The 16,808-nt window shown below is 46.0% G+C and overlaps 1 protein-coding gene across 2 annotated transcripts in view; it reads left to right on the top strand.

Moving 5' to 3' along the window:
• USP25 (ubiquitin specific peptidase 25) overlaps window positions 1–16,808 on the top strand; it is a 274,636-nt gene that overhangs the window by 17,124 nt on the left and 240,704 nt on the right. For both annotated transcript variants that reach the window (XM_075335070.1, XM_075335071.1), the window contains exon 2: window positions 13,477–13,554. In XM_075335070.1, the coding sequence (XP_075191185.1) occupies window positions 13,477–13,554 (78 nt within the window). The remainder of the gene's footprint in view (window positions 1–13,476; window positions 13,555–16,808) is intronic.

Raw genomic sequence — 16,808 nt, 5'->3', positions numbered from 1 at the left:
TTAATTATTTCATGAATTTCATGAAATAATTAAAAAAAAAAAAGACGTGAGCTTCGCCTAATTTTTGAGTCCAGTCGGGTACAACTAGGCAGCTGGGGATTGGAATCCACAGTGCAGGGTGCCCAAGCTTTCTGGGCACCCCCACTGCGAATTGCAGTCCGCAGCCACCCCAGAAAATGGCGCTTTCATTGAAGCGCCATCTTCTGGCGCTGTATCCAACTCTTCTAGCTGCCCTGATGCCGGGTGGCTAGCTAGGTAATAATGGAGTTAGGGCTAGCTGTCAGCTAGCCCTAAGCCCGAAATTCATGGTGTCACGCCAATATTAGACATGGCCACCATGAATTTCTAGTAATGATAAAAAAAAAAACACAACACACAGAAAAATATTTTTATTAGAAATAAAAACACAACACAATTAGTGACTCCATCTTTATTGAAATAAAGAACCTCCCTCCGCAGTAATCCTGGGTCAGGGTCCCGCGCCGTCCAATCCGGATCCAATATCATCTGATCGGTTTGCTGGAAGGCATACCGATCAGATGATGTGTCAGGATCAAGTGCCTGAATCACATGACACATCAGCTGATTGTATAAAAGCCGGTTATACAATCAGCTGATGCATCAGTATAAAAAAAAAATAAAAAAAATAATACTCACTTATGTGCTGTGCTGATTACCGGCAGCTCCTGGAGCGATCGATTGGACAGGAGTCTGATCCTGTCCGATCGCTGCAGGAGCTGCCGGTAATCAGCTGATGAAGTCCCCTGACGGCAGGATCAGCTGATAGCCGGCCGGGCGCGAAAAAGCCGGCGACACCGCGATCAGCTGATGTGTCAGGTGACTGCATCAGGTGATCAGCGCCAGGTCCTGCAAGCAAGGTCCTGCCCCGGGGAGACTGCACACAGCCAGAGCGGCGGGACCGGGAGGAGATGGGAGCGGGCATGGCACCGGGACCCTGCAGACAGGTGAGTATATATGACATTTTTTTTTTTTCTACTGTTCACTTTGGTTTTCGCCGCTGCCTCCACCTCCCGCCCAGACATGGCGCCGCACGGAGCTGACATGGCACCGGGCGAGTTGTGGACGCAGCGGTGACGGTACCGGGAGGATTCACGCTTCTGTGTTTACCAACAGAAGGAATCCTCTTCCTGTACACGTCACTATACTGCCCACCCATTGCGTTTATAGCTGCGTTTTTAGTCATAGAAACGCGGCTATATGCGTTTTTCATTGCGTTGTTGAACATCTCATTGAACTCAATGGGTGAAAAACGCAGAAATAATTGACATGCTGCATTTTTGTGGTCACCACAAAAACGCAGCTACGAGGACAGCACTTCTGAAAACCCATAGACATTGCTGGGGAAGCAATGTCACTGCGTTTTCAGCACAAAAACGCGGTAAAAAACGCCGCTAAAAACGCGGCAAAAACGCCTAGTGCGCACAAGGCCTTAAACGTCTTTTCCAACCCCAGGACATTTTTAGCTTGTAAACTCTTGGTCTCGGTTCATTCTACTAGAAATATGTTGTCATCTAGACACCTGACCGCTGCTGTCAATCCTTTGCCTCAGTGATGCCAACATGCCTCGTCATCGCTAGCACCGAGTAAACAACCAAGGGACCTTTGCTGGGAATTGGTTAAGTAGGTTTTTTTTTTCTAAAATAACAAAAACATCGACTGTTTTCTGAAAATTTTATTGAGTTGAAAACTGCTTTAACAGAGCAGGACAATAGAAAAAAAAGTTTGGGCCTGTGTTTTTTTTTTTTTCCTCTTTGACTTTTTCGATTTTATTACAATAGCATTTAAGCAGAATGTACAGCGCCTCATTTAATTTTTCTTTATTTTACTATATTTTATTTTTTTAACCTCTGACATATTTTACATGGAGAATATCAATTTTATTTTTTTTCCCCTTTTTGGTTCAGTTTTTAACTTTTTTGATGTTTGGAAGACACAATTTTCTGTTCTTCGTATCGTGGAGCGAGAAATCTTTCCGATCTAAAATTAGCACAGCTGTAACTTTATATTAATAGCGCGGTTTCGGTTTGTACATCATACGTGTGGTGAATGTGCCGCATATGGCGTGTTTATATGGAAACTGACACCGTATCACATCATTATACAGCCTCTTAGATTTGCATGTTCCGCTTCCCCTTTTATTCTCTCAAAAGTTTGTGTATAGCTACAGCGCAGGGAAGAAGAAAAGGGGAAACGGAATATACAACAATCTACTAAACACAAATGTATTTCTTTTTTTTTTCTTTTCTTAGTTGTGTATTAGAAATGAGCAATACAATTATTACTGGCCTTATCCGGTCGTCAATGGCAACCAGTCCACTGCCTCGCCTGATATCCTGGGATTCTCGTACTAGGCCCCAAGTGGTGTAATAGCGAATACTACTGTGCTCGGTACTGGTAACTAGTGATGAGTGGGCACTACCATGCTCGGGTCCTCAGTACTCGTAACTAGTGATGAGTAGGCACTACCATGCTCGGGTGCTCAGTACTCGTAACTAGTGATGAGCGGGCACTACCATGCTTGGGTGCTTAGTACTGGTAACTAATGATGAGCGGGCACTACCATGCTCGGGTGCTCAGTACTGGTAACTAGTAATGAGTGGGCACTACCATGCTCAGGTTCTCAGTACTAGTAACTAGTAATGAGTGAGCACTACCATGCTCGGGTGCTCAGTACTGGTAACTAGTGATGAGTGGGCACTACCATGCTCAGGTTCTCAGTACTAGTAACTAGTAATGAGTGGGCACTACCATGCTCAGGTGCTCAGTACTCGTAACTAGTGATGAGCGAGCACTACCATGCTCAAGTGCTCAGTACTGGTAACTAGTGATGAGCGGGCACTACCATACTCAGGTGCTCTGTACTCGTAACTAGTGATGAGCAGGCCACTACCATGCTCGGGTGTTCGGTACTTGTAACTAGTGATGAGCGGGCACTACCATGCTCGGGTGTTCGGTACTTGTAACTAGTGATGAGCGGGCACTACCATGCTCGGGTGCTCAGTACTTGTAACTAGTGATGAGCGAGCACTACCATGCTCGGGTGCTCAGTACTTGTAACTAGTGATGAGCGGGCACTACCATGCTCGGGTGCTCATTACTTGTAACTAGTGATGAGCGGGCACTACCATTCTCGGGTGCTCAGTACTTGTAACTAGTGATGAGCGGACACTGCCATGCTCGGGTGTTCGGTACTTGTAACTAGTGATGAGCGGGCACTACCATGCTCGGGTGTTTGGTACTTGTAACTAGTGATGAGCGGGCACTACCATGCTCGGGTGCTCAGTACTTGTAACTAGTGATGAGCGGGCACTACCATGCTCGGGTGCTCAGTACTTGTAACTAGTGATGAGCGGGCACTAGCATGCTCGGGTGCTCAGTACTGGTAACTAGTGATGAGCGGGCACTAGCATGCTCGGGTGCTCAGTACTCGTAACTAGTGATGAGCGGGCACTACCATGCTCGGGTGTTCGGTACTTGTAACTAGTGATGAGCGGGCACTACCATGCTCGGGTGCTCAGTACTTGTAACTAGTGATGAGCGGGCACTACCATGCTCGGGTGTTCGGTACTTGTAACTAGTGATGACCAGGCACTACCATGCTCGGTACTCATAATGAGCAGTTGAATGCTGGAATGGGCACGACTCGAGTACCCAGTGTACTTGCCATTCTCGAGCCACCTCGTAGGCAATGACTAGAGCTGAGGTCCAGTATATGTTCTGTGCTTCCGCTTCATTCATAACATTAAAGCCAGAAAGATTCTGGGTAGGTAATGAGTGTCGGATTGTGGAAGTCTAAGCGCCCACTGGATTCATTGTACCTGGGGCCCCTCTAAAACTACTGGTCTGTTACATTGCAAAAATATTGTTGATTTCCGTTGCCAGTTTCAAGCTCTGCATTACAAAGCCTATTACCCATATCGAAATATTTCTTCTGAGTCTAACGTTTCTTAAAAATGGAGTGAACTTCTCCATTCACTTACTGTGCTTTACACCGGCAGACACAAGCTGTATTGGGGCGAATGATTGGGGCGAATGATTGGTTGAAATGATTTCTCCAAGCTCCTCATATAGCTTGCATATTGCAGGTAGCATGCCCCTTTGTTTACCTGGGAAAATGTGATGCCTTCTGTGTGTATTCTTAGGGTATGTGCGCACTAGGCGTTTTTTTCACGCTGCGTTTTTATGTGCGTTTTTGTCTCAAAAATCGCACCCGCGGCTAAAAACCGCGACAAGAACGCATGCGTTTTTACCGCGATTTGGTGCGTTTTTTGCTGCGTTTTTGCTCACTGCGTTTTTAATCAGTGCACAATGCCATTAAAGATTGTTGATGAAAAAAAAAGGTCTGATGTCATTTCCTTCTTCAAAATGTTCATTGTATGCAGGAGAGCATACAGCCAGCTGCAGAACTACAAGGCTCAGCATCCTCCATTCACTAGTGTATGCAGGAGAGCAGACAGCAGCTGCAGAACTACAAAGCTCAGCATCCTCCATCCAGGACTGTATGCAGTTTTTTGCCCAAAAAGAAAAAAAAAATGACATGGGCTTCGCCATATTTTTGTATGCTAGGCGGGTACAGCAGGCAGGTACGGGCTGCCGCTGCCCCCAACCCCCAGCTGCCTATTTGTACCCGGCTGGGAACCAAAAATATAGAGAAGCCCTTTTTTTTAATTATTTCATGAATTTCATGAAATAATTAAAAAAAAAAAAAGACGTGAGCTTCGCCTAATTTTTGAGTCCAGCCGGGTACAACTAGGCAGCTGGGGATTGGAATCCACAGTGCAGGGTGCCCAAGCTTTCTGGGCACCCCCACTGCGAATTGCAGTCCGCAGCCACCCCAGAAAATGGCGCTTTCATAGAAGCGCCATCTTCTGGCGCTGTATCCAACTCTTCCAGCTGCCCTGATGCCGGGTGGCTAGCTAGGTAATAATGGAGTTAGGGCTAGCTGTATATTATCAGCTAGCCCTAAGCCCGAAATTCATGGTGTCACGCCAATATTAGACATGGCCACCATGAATTTCTAGTAATGATAAAAAAAAAAAAACACAACACACAGAAAAATATTTTTATTAGAAATAAAAACACAACACAATTAGTGACTCCATCTTTAATGAAATAAAGAACCCCCTCCGCAGTAATCCTGAGTCAAGGGTCCCGCGCCGTCCAATCCGGATCCAATATCATCTGATCGGTTTGCTGGAAGGCAAAGCGATCAGATGATGTGTCAGGTTAAAGGACGTGAATCACATGACACATCAGCTGATTGTATAAAAGCCGATTATACAATCAGCTGATGCATCAGTAGAAAAAAAAAATAATACTCCCTTATGTGCTGATTACCGGCAGCTCCTGCAGCGATCGATTGGACGGGAGTCTGATCCTGTCCGATCGCTGCAGGAGCTGCCGGTAATCAGCTGATGAAGTCCCCTGACGGCAGGATCAGCTGATAGCCGGCCGGGCGCGAAAAAGCCGGCGAGACTACAATCAGCTGATGCGTCAGGTGACTGCATCAGGTGATCCACCGCCAGGTCCTGCAAGCAAGGTCCTGCCCCGGGGAGACTGCACACAGCCAGAGCGGCGGTACCGAGACAGGGGTTGGGAGCGGGCATGGCACCGGGACCCTGCAGACAGGTGAGTATATATGACATTTTTTTTTTCCTACTGTTCACTTTTGTTTTCGCCGCTGCCTCCACCTCCCGCCCAGACATGGCGCCGCACGGAGCTGACATGCACAGAGGACGGGAGGTGGAGGCAGCGGTGACGGTACCGGGAGGATTCATGCTTCTGTGTTTACCAACAGAAGGAATCCTCTTCCTGTACACGTCACTATACTGCCCACCCATTGCGTTTATAGCTGTGTTTTTAGTCATAGAAACGCGGCTATATGCGTTTTTCATTGCGTTGTTGAACATCTCATTGAACTCAATGGGTGAAAAACGCAGTGAAAAACGCAGAAATAATTGACATGCTGCATTTTTGTGGTCACCACAAAAACGCAGCTACAAAAAAACGCTGTGTGTGGACAGCACTTATGAAAACCCATAGACATTGCTGGGGAAGCAATGTCACTGCGTTTTCAGCACAAAAACGCGGTAAAAATCGCCGCTAAAAACGCGGCAAAAACGCCTAGTGCGCACAAGGCCTTAGGCATGCATTGAGATAGAGTGGACGTTGAACATGTACAAACATTCATCAGAAACAGTTGCCCGTCCTTCCTGGGACCCTTTGTGTAACAGCGTCGCCCGTCCTTCCTGGGCCCCTTTGTGTAATAGCGTTGCCCTTCCTCGGCCCCTTTGTGTAACAGCGTCGCCCGTCCTTCCTGGGCCCCTTTGTGTAATAGCGTTGCCCGTCCTTCCTGGGCCCCTTTGTGTAACAGCGTCGCCCGTCCTTCCTGGGCCCTCTTGTGTAACAGCGCCGCCCGTCCTTCCTGGGCCTCTTTGTGTAATAGCGTCGCCCGTCCTTCCTGGGCCCTCTTGTGTAACAGCGTCACCCGTCCTTCCTGGGACCCTTTGTGTAACAGCGTCGCCCGTCCTTCCTGGGCCCTTTTATGTAACAGCGCTGCCCGTCCTTCCTGTGCCCCTTTGTATAACAGCGTCGCCCGTCCTTCCTCTGCCCCTTTGTGTAATAGCGTCGCCCGTCCTTCCTCTGCCTCTTTGTGTAACAGCGTCGTCCGTCCTTCCTGGGCCCTTCGTGTAACAGCGCCGCCCGTCCTTCCTGGGCCCCTTTGTGTAATAGCGTCGCCCGTCCTTCCTGGGCCCTTTTGTGTAACAGCGTCGCCCGTTTTTCCTGGGCCCCTTTGTGTAATAGCGTCCCCGTCCTTCCTGGGCCCTTTTGTGTAACAGCGTCGTCCGTCCTTCCTCTGCCCCTTTTGTGTAACAGCGTCGCCCGTCCTTCTTGGGCCCCTTTGCGTAATAGCGTCGCCCGTCCTTCTTGGGCCCCTTTGTGTAACAGCGCCGCCCATCCTTCCTGGGCCTCTTTGTGTAACAGCGCCGCCCATCCTTCCTGGGCCTCTTTGTGTAACAGCGTCGCCCGTCCTTCCTCTGCCCCTTTGTGTAACAGCATCGCCCGTCCTTCCTGGGCCCTTTTGTGTAACCACATCGCCCGTCCTTCCTGAGCCCCTCATCTCTTACCTTCCCCAGCTCCCATGACATGCAGTGACCTTTTCCATAGCCGGTGCAGGGGACAGCAGCTGACTCCGGTTCGCCCATGACCTCACTGCCCGTTAAGCTGCCGGCCTGTGATTGGCTGGTGGCTTGTATTGCACTGCAGGGAGGCAGCGGGTCCCTGCACCACAATGCATTACAGTTGAGTGTGCACATCCAGCTGAAATAGGCGCTGGTGTGGAGGGCCCTCTTCCTGCACACCCCTGATCAGAAAGTTGTCTACTTGCTAGGTAGTGTTCCTTGTGTCACGGCTGTGGCATTATTGAATTTTACTACACTTTGCAGCTCTGTTTACGCAGGATGGTTATACTGGACCCAGACACTGGCATCGTGTGCCAAGGAGCAGCCGGGCGAGGACAAACATCCCACCGCTCCTCATAGTGGCCGAAGCGTAAACAGCCCAAGTCTCATGATTGCAATTAACGTATTGCCTAATATTACAACTTTTCTTATTAACCTTTTCACAGCCAAAGTCCTATAGAATACGGTATATCACAAATTAGATTTGATCTTTCACTAAATTTCACAATAGAAGTTGCATACGTTATGAACTAAATCTCTCAGACCTGATGACACTGTTGTGTTTACTTTGAAAATCTAATCTCACTTCCATGACTCTTTTTATTCTTCTTTACACTGAAATAGTCCTTAATGTCACTGGCTGCATGTTTGGGGTCATTGTCTTGCTGCCAAATAAATTTGGAGCCAATTGCATGCATCTCCCTGATGGCTAAGTATCCACATTGTCTACAGTGGATACATATTAACCAATTCTAAAGGGAATCTGTCACCAGTTTTTGTTACCCCACCTGTGAGTTCCATGATGTAGGGGCAGAGACCCTGATTCCAGAGATGTCACTTAATAGGCTGCTTATTGCAGTTTTTTTTTTTTTGTTGTTTAATAAAAATCAGTGTTTTATCTAATTTAGATCTATCAGTTCTCTGATTGCTGAGCTCTCTATAACCCCATCCAGGTAATTGATTGGCAGCTTTCTGTGTACACTGTGCATAGGCAGAAAAGTGACATTTTGTGCTGGGAATGGGGTTATACACCGCTCATGAACATAACTACCTGGCAGCAGGTTTATTAGTGATCTCCTGCTGATTAAAACACGGATTTTAGTGAAACTACAGTAAGCATTCCAGTGCAATTCGGGTCTCTACACCTACCTTACTCTGTTCTCAGATTAAATACCAAAAACATGGCGACTGATTCCCTTTAAAGAGGTTGTCCTTTTCAATGATATTGACGACCGATCCTTAAGATAGATCAGTGGAAAATCCATGAGGTCCAGCATCTCTGTGATCAGCTTTTACCAACCTGAATAGGATCTGATTTGCTTTACCTTGGCACGACTACTAAACAGTGTGATGGAGCGGTTGTTATCCAATGTTTACATCGGCTGATCAGTTTGGTATTGAGTGTCTGCCCCGATAGGTAGGTCATTAAGATCATTGCAGTGGACATCCCCTTTAAGCCAAATTAACAATGGGTCAGTGCAGCAAACCCATTTCTTTGTGCCTTTTCAAGGGGTTCTCCCATGAACAAAATACAAATAAGTTCCTGTGCTGAGATAATCTTATATATGTGTCCCTGCTGTGTGCTGTGTAATGGCCGGGTCTGACCGTACAGGGACATGGTCTGATCATACCACAAGCAAAAGTGTGGATGGGTTTGCAGCTGATGGTTTCTGTGAGGTAAAACATGTTTAAAAACCAGGCTGGGAAATGCTTTACCTCACAGAAAGAATGAGCTTAGAATCCCATGCAGTCCTGTTTGTCTTATTTGGGTAAAAGTGTGTTTGTGCTTTATTTATTTATTATTATTATTATTATTATTATTTCTTTTCTATCTTAGTCCTGCTAGATAACTTGGACCTGTATGTGTATAAATTTTGCTTATCGTACTTCCAGCCTCGCGTCCTATTTGGTTATTGTGGTTTTGAAGCAGATTTGTTAAAAATTGATTGATAATGAATGGATTGCTTTATTGCTAACGGCCGGTTGGTTTTTCAGGTTTTCATGTACCATTAACCTATAACAATCTATTAACAAATCATGGTATAGATCTATTTGAAAACCTCAGTGGCTCTCGTGTGCACCCGCGCAGCTTTCAGCCGGGTGGCTGCATTGTGTCAGTGTAATGTGACCCATTAAAATGCTGGAAACAATGGAAAATATTTTGCTGATGGGAAGAAATGAAATGATTATTTTCAGGGTTTTTTTTTGTTTTTTTGCAAGAAATTTTGGAGCTCTTTGGATTTTCAAAACCAATGCAGAAATGCATCAGTTTTATTGCAATACAAAGGCTATAATCTGGGAAATCCACACAATCTGCATGGAAGCCAAAAACCTGCAGCAGAGAAATGCTGTTTGCGCTGGGAGGCGATAGGTGTCATACATGTAACAACCATATTTTTTAGACTTTAACAGTATGTGCACACAGTGCATTCTTTAACCTGTTAATTGATGCGATTTTTTTTTTTTTGGGGTTTTGTCACAAAATTGCATGCAAAGCCTTATGCCAGCAAAGTCAATGAGACATTTTATGCACGTTGCTTTTTTTTTTTCCTTGCTGATTTGGTGCAGAAATAAACCTGCATCGTGTCAATTCATTTAGTATTTTTGCGGCGACTTTCCACCCCAGAATGCATAGAAAACGCATGGGGAAAACGTGTTTTTTTTTTTTTTTTTTTTTTTTTTTTTTTCTTCCTGCTAAGAGATGCAGAGTTGGTGCAGACATTTGTGCAACCAGACACTTCACCGTGTGCACCTAGCATAAGAAGTACTTTTTTTCATAAAAAATTGTAAGGAAATAGGGGGTGCGTTTTTATATTCCGGATTTGCCTGGCTCGCTGTGGGGGGGGGGGCGTTGCAGTAGAGAGGGTCACAGGAGCAGAGTCACTACTGCAGGAAGCCATGGGTGGGGTGAACACGTGTGCTCGCTATTAAATAAAATTAATATTCACTACTATCCACGCCCATAATCACTCCAGGCGCTGACGCTGACTTCAGTGCAGACAGCTGGGTGGAATTATCGGTGTAGATACCAGTGAATAATCATTCTGGATTATCTGGCGGCTGGTGCCAGCTTGTAATTGGGGGCGCATGGCCGTGACGTTATGCGCTTCCCCTCTTACATGCATCAGGACAGGACGCTGCACAGTGGGGGAGTGGAGAGAAGGGGAGTAAACTTTTTTTTTTTCTGTTTTTTTTTTTTGTGTGCAGCATATTAAGAGTCATATCAGGATGGGATCATATGTACCAGGAAAGAGGACATATATACTAGGATGGCCCCATGATGGGAATCGTATGAACCAGGATGGGGGAAATATATACCCGGATAGGCCCACGATTGGGGACATATATACCACGATGGCCCCATGATAGGGATCATGTGAACCATGATGGGGGACATATATACGAGGATAGGCCCACGATAGGTGACATACCATGAAAGGCGACATATATACCAGGAAAGGGGACATAACGGGGATCATATATATACCAGGAAAATCATGTATATGAGGAAGGAGGACATATATACCAGGATTGGGACAGATATACCTGGATCGGCCCAAGATGAGGACAGATTTACCAGGATGGGGGGTATATATACCAGGATGGGGGATATATATACCAGGATGGGGGACATGTATACCAGGATGGGTGATATATACACCAAGGTAGAGGACATAAATACCTGTAAAGGGCTGAGGATGGGAGATGTTAGTGCAGAATTGAGGGACATTACCCCCATACCAGTGTCAGCAGCAGATCCCCGCCCCATAACCGTGCGTTATGACCACATTTTTGCTTATTTTTTTCCCCTAGTTTCCTCAACTAAAACCTAGGTGTGTCTTTTGTTCCAGTGTGTCTAAGGCTGTTTGTACACTGTTTTTATCGCTTTTTTTTTTAATACATTTTCGAGTGCAATTTTGGCATAATCTGCATGCAAATCCTGATGCCATCAAAGTCAATGAGAATCCTAAAGTGTTCTGCACATGTTGAGTAATTTTTGCTTGCAGATTTGGTGCAGAAAATAATCTGCAGCCTGTCTGTTCTTTCAGTGGTTTGGATCTGCATTTTATTTTTGCCAAGAGATGCAGAAATGGTGCAGAAGTTTCTGCAACCAAATACTGAATGTGCGCACAAAGCCTAAGGGGTACTTTGCATGTTGCGACATCGCTAGCCGATGCTAGCGATGCCGAGCGCGATAGTCCCCGCCCCCGTCGCACATGCGATCTCTTGTGATAGCTGCCGTGGCGAACATTATCGCTACGACAGCTTGACACGCACTTACCTGCCCTGCGACGTCGCTCTGGCCGGTGACCCTCCTCCTTCCTAAGGGGGCGGGTTGTGCGGCGTCACAGCGACATCACACAACAGGCAGCCAATAGAAGCGGAGGGGCGGAGATGAGCGGAACATAAACATCCCGCCCACCTTCTCCCTTCCGCATAGCCGGTGGAGGCAGGTAAGGAGATGTTCCTCGCTCCTGCGGTGTCACACACAGCGATGGGTGCTGCCGCAGGAACGAGGAACAACCTCGTATCTCCTATTGGTGCGACATTATGAAAATGACCGACACTACACAGATCGCCGATTTACGACGCTTTTGCGATCGTTTATTGGTGCATCTAGGCTTTACTGGCGCCGGATGTGTCACTTTCGATTTGACCCCGACGATATCGCAGTAGCGATGTCGCAGCGTGCCAAGTACCCCTTACAGTCTGAAAAGTCTGGGTGACTGTCATCATTATCATCTGATCTTTCGTGAGTAGAAATTCTGAATATTGACTTGTGTTCAAGAGCTCAAGAATTGAGAGCCCTGATGCACCGTGACGGGACAACATTTGTCCGTTAGGTTTTTAACTCTTTACAAACTCCTTTTTCTGGTTAATGGGGGGATTCTATTCTTTGATTGCAAGCTCAGGCTGTGACACTGCATACATAAAGCCTAATGCCAACTAAAAGCAGAAAAAAATATTACTGTAGTAAAAAAAAGCCTATATCCTCATTCATTTTCAGGAAGGAAGTTTCATAGATGTCGTCATTGTATCCACGGTATCAAAACAAAGCGTTCTGTTATGCTCAAATGAAAATGAGAATACGCAAATCTGCCATTGACATAATAAAGGAAGATTATTGCCACCTCTGAGAACCCAGTCCGCTGAGGAAGAGCTGAAATCCAGAATTTCTACCCTATTACTCCAATCATTACTTACTAAAGTAATGTAATAAATTGTCTAATGGAACAGTAACCACAGAAAATCCCCGCACTTAATTTTAATCCCTTTTCTCTTATATCACTGTTCTGTCTGGCTGTAAAACAACTGGCTGCAGCAGGAGCCTCTCCCCTGTGATTTCTTAGGCCCACCTGCTAATCCTCATCACTCCGTCTTGCCAGCCACCTTCTGAAGATGGAGATTTTATCCAGTTAGTATTAAAGGGGAGATAAAAAAAGAAAAAAATCTTCTACTGTGTCTGCCCTCATAAACTATAAAGATGAGATCCACAGTGCAGTTCCATATCCGCACACTCCCTGTAATTCAGTGTGACGCTGGTGCTCCCCCTCTCCTCTGAGACATTACATCACACAGCAGGGGCCTGCTCAATGCTTTTGGTAACAGCCCAACCACCTGATAATGGCGGCTTCCCTGCAGTCAGAGAAGACAGGGTGTAGTCATGTCCCTACCACCTGCTCTCAGACAGAACAGAGGCTGCTATTATCAGGGGGCTCAATGTTACAGCATGGAGCAAGTCCCCCCCCCCCCTGATGTGTGATGTAACGTCCCAGAAGGGAGGGGGAGCACCAGCGTCACACTGAATTACAGGTAGTGTATGGAGCTGCACTATGCATTTCATCTTTATAGTTTGAGGGTCAGGACAGTAGAATTTCTTTTCTCTCTGGAGAACCCCTTTAACACTATGCAGAATATGCCACAGACTCCTGTTTGCGAGGGCTTCTGGATTTATTGTTCCAGGCAGGGTGGTGTGCACATGCTTTCCAAGCATCTATACAATGCTCTCTGCATCCCTTCCTGCAGAAACTGCACAATTCTGAGCAGGCCTGTCTGCAATATGTGGGGGGTCCTGATGTGTGTAAGGAGGTATAGCATGTAAAAAAGTGAAATTATATATTTTTTTTTAAAGAAAATTGCATTACACAGGTGCTCTTATGAGAGAGCAGTGTCAGCACAGAATATGTTGTCTCACTTTACAACTGCTGTGAAAGCTATAGTAATCCCTCCTGAAGTCCCTGTATTAATGTGTACCTGTGTTCTTGTATTCCAGCACCAGCAGACCTTCATAAATCAGCTGAGGGAGATCACCGGCATTAATGATCTGCAAGTCCTTCAGCACGCACTTAAAGTGAGTATGTTACTATCCCCTACACTCCATTTCAGACATCATTATTGGTCGAGTTTTTGATGTTGCAGATTTTTCGCAGCATTTCTGCACCTATCAGGTTTCTTGCATTTGTTTTACTTGTGTTTTTGATGCGTGCTAACATGCTATTCAATTCAGCATCACCAACATTGCCGCGCGTATCTGTGACGATGCTTTTTTGTTTGTCCTTTTGGTATGTGTTAAATAAAGCTGCTTTGTTTTTGAACTTCCTGGTGTTTGGCTTTAAAGGGAACCTGTCAGGTGCATTATGCACCCAGAACCACGAGCAGCTCTGGGTGCATAGTGCTAATCCCTGCCTTAACAGTCCCTGTATCTACGAGGGGCCTTGGCTTTGTCATTTTTTTTTTTTTTGCTTTGTTTCTATGGTAACGAATGTTACATCACATGAAAGCCTTATGTGTTTAATATTTGTTTTCAAAATGTTGTGTTTGTTGCTTATGGCAACAGTGTTCTACGCACGCGGGAAAACAAAATGTCGGAGTCTAATGTGATACTCACAGCAACTGAGAGCAGAGGAGGGAAAAAATTCTTGTTTCTGAAAGGAAAGTCTGTGAAGGATCTTCATGGTGATATGTCGCAGACATTGGGGGATCAATGCCCTTCATATTCCACAGATAAGAACTGGGTTGCCAAATTTAAAACTGGCCATTTCAGCACCAATGATGAGGAACATCCTGGACAAGCGAGAGTGGTTGTTGTTCCGGAGATCGTCGATGCTGTGCACAACCTCATACTGGAGAATCCACGAATTTCAGCTAAAGCCACAGCAGACATCATGGGGATTTCCCGTGAACGTGTTTGTGTCATTATCTATGAATATTTGGACATGAGGAAGCTTCTGCAAAGTGGCTCCCCAAATGTTTGACAACAGATCAGACAAGCATGTGAGTGAAAACTTCACGATCCATTTGTCAGCGTTTCCAGACTGATAAGAACTTCCTGGATCAACTGGTCACTATAGATGAGACCTGGATTTTTTTGTATGACCCTGAACACAAGGAGCAGTCAAAAGTGGAGGCACAGTGGTTCTCCTCATCCAAAGAATCATCATCCACTAAGGTGATGGCGTCTGTGTTCTGGGATGAGGAGGGTGTGCTGCTAGTTGAGTACCTTCAAAAGGATTCCACCATCAGTGCAAGGTATTACATTGAACTTTTGGACAAATTGAAGGCAGGTCTGAAGGCCAAAAGGCCCGGCAAGCTGTCCAAAGGAATCTTGTTCCTGCAAGACAATGCCTCCGCTGACACTGCACAAGCGACCACGGCAAAACAGGCAGAGCTGGGCTTCCAGCTGGTGACCACCCACCCTATTCACCACATCTAGGTCCCCCCAACTATCATCTGTTTCCATACCTGAAGAAATACCTCAAGGGTACCAAATGTCACCCCATTTCTGATGCCATGGCTGCTACAGATTCCTAGTTTGAGGCAAAACCGAAATCATTCTGTTTGCTAAGCGACCAGAACTTGGAATACCGATGTAAGAAGTGTGTTGACATCAGTGGAGAGTATGTGGAATAAATGTAAGGCTTCATCATGCTATCTTGTTTCTTTCTGGGTAAAGCCAAAGACTTATCAGTAGCTCCTCAAGTAGCATAAAAAGAGACTTTTTCTAAAGATGTTTCTAAGGATTCTTTCTTATGCTAATGAGCACGGGGACTAGTCGCAAGGGCGTTCTATCCCATGACTAGTCTGTCCTCTTGGCATGTTAGTATGCCCACAGGGGGTGCTAACATTCTAATCAATGCAGCGTCCCTAGCGGTGAGGCTCGTACCTGTGTCCACGGTGAACACTGAAGCTGATTGTCCCAGCACTTCCAGTCATGCGCAGTATGAGGGTGTACGCATCCTGGCTTCAGACAAGTCTAGTGCACATGACCAGAAGTGCCGGGACAATCATCTCAGCGTTCATCGCGGACACAAGTATGAGCATCATTGCTAGAGATGCTGCATTGAATAGAATGTTAGCACCCCCCTGTGGGCATGCTAAGAGGGCAGACTACTCGGGGGAAGGAACGCCCTCACGACTAGTCCTCTCGCTCATTAGCATATAATGAAGGATCTTTAGATATACATAGATAAAGAGATCTTTAGAAAAAGTATCTATGCTAGTGTATACAGGGACAGGGCCTGCTCGTGGTTCTAGGAGCATATTATACCTGACAGGTTCCCTTTAACACAAGTTTGGTGATACAGTCCTGAGCAAAATAACTTTATCACAAGTAATTTTATTACATTATTATTCTTCATGAACAATTTGCAAACTTGCGATACATTTTTTTAATAATAATTTTTTTTGCCATGACTTTCCAAAATCACACCAAAAAGTTGCGTTGTTACAACAGTTTCACAGTGTGAATTCCGTCTTAACGGCTGGTTCTTATTAGACCCTCATTCTATATATAGACTATTAGGACAACTGGCAGTCACAGATGGGGCGCCCCCGATCAGGACACCCCAGATTGCTAATTCTCTGGCAGACGCTGCCTTTCCATGTATTCCAGCGTGAGTGGTGATACTATGTGTCTAGGAAGATTTTGCTACTCCTGTTAATAACAGCTAGAGGATAAATTACCCATTTAGTAAATTTGCCCCATTGCCTATCTTTAGCCCACTGCTTTCATGAGTGCCGGACTGGAGTGGTGGGGCTCATGTATGAACGGAGCACAAGACGAGCGCCACGTTGAGCATTGTCACCATGATGCCGATACAATTGGATCCGGTAGTAGAGTAAGGTCCCAACGGCTCCACCGCTCTACGTCCTGTTCACCTACAAGATATTAGCATCCTGGGACAGACGTCACCGCGTTGCACCACCTACCACCTGTGCAGGGGTGGCGGGGAGGAGGCAGTATTACTTTTGAAGGACTATCTGGGAAATTCCAATTTTTTTTTTTATATTAATACGGCACATTAGGGTATATCCACATACTGCAGTCTTGTGTTCACCACAATGCTGCACCCTGTGGCCACCAAAACGCCTGTCTTTTGGGCCCTGTGTGTCTTTTGGGCCCTGTGTGTCTTTTGGGCCCTGTGTGTCTTTTGGGCCCAGTGTGTCACTGCTTCTGCACAGAGGACCTATTCTCATGGTCTCTAAGGCTATGTGCACACGCTGCGTTTTTTTGACGCAGCGTTTTTGGCCGCTAAAAACGCACAAAAACGCATGCGTTTTTATCGCGATTTGGTGCGTTTTTGGCTGCGTTTTGCTACGTTTTTG

This window comes from Anomaloglossus baeobatrachus, chromosome 2 (assembly GCF_048569485.1).
Source record: "Anomaloglossus baeobatrachus isolate aAnoBae1 chromosome 2, aAnoBae1.hap1, whole genome shotgun sequence".
NCBI lineage: Eukaryota > Metazoa > Chordata > Amphibia > Anura > Aromobatidae > Anomaloglossus > Anomaloglossus baeobatrachus.
This window is presented reverse-complemented; position numbering and strand designations above follow the sequence as displayed.